This window comes from Syngnathus floridae, chromosome 6 (assembly GCF_059516105.1).
Source record: "Syngnathus floridae isolate MCC-2025c chromosome 6, RoL_Sflo_1.0, whole genome shotgun sequence".
Classification (NCBI taxonomy): Eukaryota; Metazoa; Chordata; class Actinopteri; order Syngnathiformes; family Syngnathidae; genus Syngnathus; species Syngnathus floridae.
Window position 1 is genome coordinate 12,821,544 of NC_142418.1, and position 8,457 is coordinate 12,830,000.

The following is an 8,457-nucleotide window of genomic DNA, read 5'->3' on the forward strand; positions in this document are numbered from 1 at the left end:
GTGTTCTCAGGCTGTTTTGTTAAATTTTCATTTTATTTCTTAAATCTATTTCAGTTACCTCACTTTTGTTTTGAATAAATTCAACACAAGTAAGCATCTATTTTGAGTTCAGTTAAGTCCAATTTTAAGTTTCATAATAGTACCGTCGCGGCATTAACATGTACGGTTCACAAAAAAAGTGACAAAATATACAAAACTTAAAACAATTCAGCCAAAGACTGAATGAATTTCAGTGTTCAAGTGTCTCCAGTTTCACTTATTAGAAAACTGATAAATCCTGCCAGGTCCAATGAAACAAACTGTCCAGCAAGTGCTCGGCGAGACTATGTAAACTCCACAGTAGTAAAGCGCTCAGAACTGCGAGGCGGACTTATTAAAAATTACCACATCGTGCTGCCTCATTAAATATAATAACATATAATAAATATATTTTACTTTGAATAAGCGTGGTCCTCTCTGAGGTTACGTAAATGAACACCCCTTTCCGATATTTGATTGACAACACTATAATTAAGTAGAGCTGTCAGATATTTCTATAATCCAACCGTTAACTGAGTCAGATGATGTTTTTAAAGTCTCGTCTGTAAATGTGGGAATGTGTTTTACATCTATCAGGCTGTTTGATGTCGGAGGCCAGAGGTCAGAGAGGAAGAAGTGGATCCATTGTTTTGAGGACGTCACTGCCATCATTTTTTGCGTCGCACTCAGTGGATACGACCAGGTGTTGCACGAGGACGAGACCACGGTAAGGAAACACCATGTCTCTCTTTCACTGTTTACATTGAATGATGGATTTACAGTCCACCTACTACAGTTTCCTCAGATACAGTATGCATCATGGCAGTGTTGTGAGACAAATATGTGTGCGTATGTCAGGGGATTGAAGATCTGGAATGTTGTCCAACAGATGGGATCAATCTTCTCATTGAGTGGACTTGATTGAAATGGATCTAGCAATATACCCGGTATCTACCCAAACAAAAACAACATAAACTCAGTGGTTACACAGACCAATAACAAGGGAAAACATAAGCCAATGGTGACCAGTTGACTGATACCTTTTATCTGCCATTACTGTTTTGTGATGTGTCTATTGACCCCATGGGGTCAGCATAGGTCCAACTCGTCGAAATGTATTCTTATATAGTGTTTCTGCACATGTTCTGCAATTCAATAGCAATGAGTCCAAGATTTACCCTGCCTCTCGTTCAAAGTAACACGGGACAGGCTCCCGGGAATCTCAACTTCAACTTCATTTACCGAGCATTTTAAAAACAAGTGCAGATGCATACAAAGTGCTGTACATAGAAATCTACCATATGAAAACAAAGACAGTTGAAATAATAAATTAACGACAAAAACGGATTTAAGACCTGCATTAAAAATCCATCCTAAATTGTGACTCTATAACAGATTTTAAGAGCATACAACATTTAATAGGGCTTTTAAAATACGTCTATTTAATCAATGTATGTCAGCTACATTGGAAGGTGTTGGACTAGTGCACGTCGATGCTGGCCACACATCGAAACAAAATCCTTTTTATAAGTTTTATAAGATCGATTAATGAAATACTTATGTATATACTCAAATGTCCTAATACACTTTTAATTTTTTTTAATGTTATTTATAATCGACTTTCATTCACTATGAACAACTCAAAAAAGCCTCTCGTGTTTGTGACTTATGAAAGAAAACAGACAGAGGTGACAGAAACGGTACCTCGCTGGCGATTATCAATTTCAACATTTCATGACTGGAAGAGGCTGGGATATAATTTCGAGTTTTTGTTTTTGCTTTTACGGGTTTGGCAACCAAAAGTACAAGATGAAATTTTTTACTGCTGGCTTCCCTTCTATTGCCTGCAGCTTGCACTGTGATGTCATTGTGACGTGGGCCATAAAGAAGTCCATAGCGAGAACCAAGAACATGAAATTGTACCAAAGTATCAAACATCTAATCCAACCACGGGTGTCATTATCAAATCCTTAATCAATCAATATTACTCACATGGATGTATTTCCCCTTTCTTTCCGCTCACCGGTGTTGTCGCCTGTTGCTGAGGGGGCGGATCATTGGGACTTTTAAGACTTCTAAGAACTTTTAAGGATTCTGTCAAAGTCTTGTCGTCGAGGGAGATCGGGGTCTGTCTTAGTGCTTTAGGATCATAAACACCATATTGTTGTTCTACCCCTAAAGTTTACAGATAATTGGGAAATGTCTTTGTTCTCATGAACTTTATTATATTACACATAACGTTATTAAAGTCGCAGTCTTGTCACAAATGAGAAATGTGGCTTGGGCTTTGGAAAAAGAGAATCTTCTGGAAAAATAGAGAAGTACGGGTGTGCCCATTCGTTTTGAAAAACTCTGTTCCGAGTCTGCTTTTAGATCGTTGGAGCAAGCCGCAAATGCCTTCGGGTACGTAAACAAACCGTCATTGGCTCATTTCATCACCGAACAAGGAGAGAAAAGGAGAGCGAGACAATGATAGGCCAGGTAAGCCTGGATTTTAGGAGCTGCTTAGGAGTTTTCACAAACGTCCCAATTGTCAGCCTGCCCCTGGAATATTATAATAATATACTGTGACTGTATTTTTACATCAAACGTGATTTTCTGTACTCAAACGTAAGGTTATGGAAAGCCTGTGTTGCCATGACATGCTTATTCCCTGGAATGTATTTAGTTGATGGTAAATGTAGACATTGATAGTCAAGCTGTTGTCATGTGACCAAAAACAAAGAGGATCATTTGAATATTATCTATGCTGGTTGATATTTATAGGTCTAAAGTGTATCCACTGAGAATTAGTGCTCAGTAGCTGCTCTATTTACGCAGATGTCTTCTTGCCTCCTTGTGAGTTGGGAGCGCCGCTTAGTCTGCTCTTGTGCGATGCTGTGTCATAGGGCTGATGTTGACAGTTGCAATCGGTGCAGATGTCTACCGCTGTGCTATTTTTAACACAACTGTGATCACGTTTGATAAAAGACAATTTGTTTGTGATACGCCACTGTTATCTCCAAATGTCAGGTGCTTACTACTCAAATTGTCCAGTAATGAAAAAACAACAGTTTTCCTTTAATTCCCAGAAAACTCACTTCAGCAGCTTTGTCTGCAGTGCTGCACCTACAGTGCTTTAATTAAGCATGTGGTTACTCATGAGACTGACGTATGGCACGGCCTACTTTAATGAGACAGTGTGCTGATCTAAGATGTGCAATTACTACGCGAGAGTGAATTTATAATGACAGCATGAGGAAGAGAAGTGAGAACTCTGTCACGGAAGGGAGTTACAGTTCTCCTTCTGGTGAAGCGTAACATATGAAAGGGAAGGTGACTGTTTCACATCTACAGTGCAAAACATTTTGCTGCTAGCATTTTATACCTCTCCTGTTCAAGTTGGATCATTGAAATGCCAATTCTGTTTTTGGGTCGACATTCTTTTGTGTGTGTGCGTTTGTGTGTTTGTGCATGCGTGCCTGCATGCGTGTTTGTGGGCTTGTGCGTCTGTGTGTGGAACTGAATGTTTATAAATAGTTGTACAAACCTACACTTGCATTGTGTTTGAAAAAGGAAATCAATCAACAGGACCTTATACAATAGAATTGTGGTTTACTTCATGTACTCTATCCAGCCATCAATTTTGTCATCATTTTTTTTAGGTTGTTGGTTAATTAGAGTTTGACTGTATTCAATTTAATCCTCTTGCAGTTATGTTTATCACTCCAGAGCTCCTGTGTTCCCGCATTAAAGACAGTTAAAGAGTGATGAACTAAGACAATATTAATCCCAACCTGTCACCCATTAGTTGGTACTCAGATAATTTTAATTAACCAAAACAAAAATGGTAATAATAATGGGGAGGCGGCCCGGTGGCGCACTAGTTAGCACATCCGCCTCACAGTTATGAGGGTGCCGGTTCGATTCTACCTCCGACCCGCCCTGTGTGGAGTTTGCATGTTCTCCCCGTGCCTGTGTGGGTTTTCTCCGGGCACTCCGGTTTCCTCCCACATCCCAAAAACATGCTTGGCAGGCCGATTGAGTACTCCAAATTGCCCTTTGGTGTGCGTGCGAGTGCGAATGGTTGTTCAACTCTGTGTGCCTTGCGATTGGCTGGCGACCGGTTTAGGGTGCCCTCAGCCTACTGCCCGATGACTGCTGGGATAGGCTCCAGCATGCCCGCGACCCCCGTGGGGACAAGCGGTATAGAAAATGGATGGATGGATGGATGGATGGATGGATGGATGGATGGATGGATGGATGGATGGATGGATGGATGGATGGATGGATGGATGGATGGATGGATGGATGGATGGATGGATAATAATGGGCAAAAAAAAGTGTTGATAGGCTAACTCCCCTTATTAGACTGTTGCCAGGTAAATTTGGTGGTGGGTAACAGTGAAGCGTGAAGTGAATTAATCAATAGATAATAAATTGTGTGCGTGTGTGTTCTTGTGCGCGCACATGTTTGTTTGAGAGAGAAAGAGAACGAAAGACTCTGTATAAGGGTGTGTTCCGGGGAAGTGAGTCCCTTGCTTCCTGCTTTATGCTCCTCCTCGCAGCATCTTTGGTGCCTTCCACTTCACTTGTTCACTTGTTACGCTCATCCTCGGCTGACCTGTTGATGCAATCAGCAGTCAGATGTTCCACAGACGCTCCGCCCACCTACAGGTATGAGGAAAAGTGGATAAGCGTCGCATGATTTCCTTGCATATGTATGTGCGTGTTTATTTCATGCTCTCTGTTCACTGTCCTCAATCAGCTTTTTATCTATAAAATCACTGCTTCACCCGTTTAACGTGTTGCAATGGATAACAAAAAAGTTCCAAATACATGGAAATGAAATGCTATTTATTAATCATGTCTTATAATTAATTGCATGAAATGTTTGAATGACTTACGCTCTATTATTTAAGTAATAGATATTATCATGGAGGTCTGTATTTTCATGCATTGGTTCCTTTTAGCTAATCCAACAGTTTCTCTAATTTAGAACTATGCAATGTTATTTTTCTAGCATGTATTTACCTACATAATCAAATGTCTGGTTTTATAATTAAAGTAATTTTCAAATGTGCTGTCATTATAGCAAAAGCCCACTGTGTACCTTAAGTGGTGATCTATGGCATCATACAATTAGACTGGGCAGTGACTCAACGCTAAAACGCTAACAATGCATGGCTTTAATCAACGTGATAATTATGTAATTACATAATTTACTTCATGCCGTTTTTTCTATTTTTTTTCTATGTTTTTTTCTGCATGCACATATTCTCATTTGCTGGATGAGTCTTTTGGTTTGTGTCCACCTACATGCGTTTGCATTACAGACCATTTTAAAAGTGTTTGTTTCCTCTGCAGAATTGCATGCACGAGTCTCTGAAGATGTTTGATTCCATCAGTAACAGCTAGTGGTTTCGAGAGACTTCCATCATCCTCTTCCTTAACAAAAAGGACATTTTTGAGAACAAAATCAGCAAGTCGCTACTGTCCATCTATTTGCCTGAATACACTGGTAGGTCCACATATGACAGCGAAACTATTCCGTTTTAACCTTTCATTCTCTTTGAATGGGACACTTGAATTACGGTAATCTAAATCTATTCAATTCAAATTACGCAAGTGTCATCGAGTCATCGTTCATTTCAGTTCAGTCTAATGTGTTTACAGATCCGCTCTGAGATACAATACTGACTTATTAATTTCAAAATATAAGCCTTTAAATATATTTAAGTAAACACAGTTAACACCACTATCCAAACAGGAAGCAGTTTACATCCTCACCAAACTATATGCGCCTATTTAAAACCTCTAATCCCACTTTCAGACACATTACAAGCACACAGAACAGGCCCACAATATAAAAATATTATTGACAACTGCATTCATAATGTTGTACTCTGTTAAACCAGAAACTGATATTTAATGTAACTTTATGTAATGTACTGATTTGCCCCCAATACTGGCTGTGATTGCAGAATGGTCTAACTGTAGATGTCTGGGATGAATAGAGAGCAGCTGACAGGCTCATATTGAAGCGATGACAAAAGGAAAAAACAAGAAAAAGTGAGAAAGATAGAAAGCATGTGTAATTGGGAAAACATTAGAAACAGAGAAATCAAGATTGTGGGAACACAGTGTGGAGAGGGACCAGAACAGCATGAGTGTGAGAAAGTGAAAATTCATATTCCAATCATTCCCCCTTTCCTTTCTTCATCTCTTGGCATGGAAGGACTGAGTGCATGTTCTGATGGTGTTGCATCTGAAACAGACAGAGAAGCCACAGTGCTGCCAACAACTGAGCGCCAGATATGTTACTGACACTTGCCCCACAGATGACTCTACTCATCACCATCTGACTCAATCTAACAGCGTTTTAACAAGCGAAAAGTTGCAAATCCCAGTTCTTAGTGTCACAGTCGATTATGGATGTGAAGCACGGGGCATGCAATAGATTTGTGAAATGAATCAATACGTGCCGTGAATTACAATTGCTACCTTTGAGCTCTCGTTCATCTGCAGCAGTCCAAGAGTGTGGTGCCAAAAAAAAAAAATAACACATAATTACGAAGGCAGTGGTACGTTCAGGTACATTGCTCAGGCCTAAAACCATAATAACACATGCTGTCTAATTTTAGAACTAAACACCTCCTTTTGTATTCGGTGGAATCATAGCAGCATATTAATCAAATCCAACCCTCAGAATGTGTTATTCCGTTCCAAAGCTATTATAATAATAATGGCATAATGATGTCAATAATGTCAATAATGTCTATGTTAACTCTGTTTCCACAGGGACAGACATATGTGGAAGGAATCTCCTTCATTACATCTCAGTTCAACAGCAAGAACAAGTCATCGAAGAAGATTTACTCTTTGTCTTTAACGCTGCCACTGATGTCATCATCGCCGACAGCCTCCAACGCTCTTTCCTAACCTGATAATGTTGTGACCTCAAGGTCAACTGATTTAAAGCAGCTTGTGGGTTCAATCTAAACACTTGTACAGTGAAACCTCTATTTACGAACGTCTATTCTTGTGAACATTTCGAGATACAAACCAAAGCCTCGAGATTTTTTTGCCTCCTCTTACAAACCAAATTCGACATCCGAACCCGTGAGGGACTCTGTCAGATCATGTTAAGTGACGTGTGTGTGCGTGTCTCTACCCTTCATTCAGCCATTTAGCGTGTCAGCATATCGACAAGTTCAATCGTAGTTCGTCCGTAGTTTTATAGTCAATCAGGTCTCCTAAGAAAGCTAGTGCAAATAGCGGCGAGCGTAGGCAGAAGAGGGTGAAGCGAATGTAGAAGTTAAGCAAACCGTACATGATCCCCCACCGTCTCGCAAGCGCCGAGTTGTCATGTCTTTCAAGGTAAAGCACTTAAAATTAATTTTATATTTTGCATTCTTATGGGAAAATTGCTTCTACCAACCTACAATCTTGGACGGCTGAATAGACAGATGGAACTTTAAAGTTACCTGTGATATCACCATCAATGGATTCATAATGTTACTGGATATTTTTCCGGATTGGGTCATAATAGATTAGAGGAATTTATAGCTGCACAAATTTTTTGATTATTTCATTTTGGTAAATCTACTGTATTTTATGAAAATGCTAAAATTGGATAATCTGCAACACATTGCATTGTTCAACATTTAGTTTGAAGCAATTTATTTTTTATCATTGCTATTTTATGTATATTTTCCTGCACTGGATAAAAAGTGCCTTTATTGTTGCTCTTTACACTTATGGGAGCCATCATCTTCTTGTATGGGCCGAAGGAATAGTGTGCCGACTCAACCTAACCCTTCTCAGAGAATACTTCAGTGGAAAACGACTTTATAGGCCCACCGGAGGCATCTTCTACCATATTGCGTGCTGCTGAAAGTGTTCTTTTTTTCTCCTTATTGTCCGCAACCTCGCTCTAATAAGTCCAACATAAGCTGTGGAAAAAAATTATTGCATTTGTGCAGTTACATTGTCAAGTGGGACTTCCCCACTGTGGGATAAATAAAGTTCTATCTAATCTAATTTTACAATAGATTGGAGCTCTGCTGCTTCTGCTGCTCCGTTCCCAACCAACTGAAAAACTTGCATGACATTTTCATTTAAAAAGGCCAGTGTGCATGACATTAACATGCATGTCACACCTAGAATATAGCAGATCTTATATCCCTTATTAACTTTCTTACTAAAAGTTTAAATTTTTTTAAAGGCCTGCCTGCTTAGATCTAAATTTCTATTTTAAGAACCAGGTAGATGACGTCACCCGCTCGCATACATGGCGCGTCCTAATTAGAGTCACTGAGCAGCCTTAGGCTGTTGATCAGCTTGCTTTGTGGATGTGTTTGCGGTTCCAGTGTGCGTGCGTGTGTGTGTGAATTATGTAGGGAAGTGTGTTTTTGCATGGGTGTATATACTGGTGATTATGAAGCACTAGAAAGTGTG

General features: G+C 39.6%; 1 protein-coding gene across 1 annotated transcript in view; it reads left to right on the forward strand.

Annotated features, from left to right (window-relative positions):
• The window catches only part of LOC148396605 (guanine nucleotide-binding protein G(o) subunit alpha), a 50,152-nt gene that overhangs the window by 37,177 nt on the left and 4,518 nt on the right, over positions 1-8,457 (forward strand). The window contains exon 6 of the mRNA XM_088378468.1: positions 616-745. Coding sequence (XP_088234594.1) covers positions 616-745 — 130 coding nt within the window. The remainder of the gene's footprint in view (positions 1-615; positions 746-8,457) is intronic.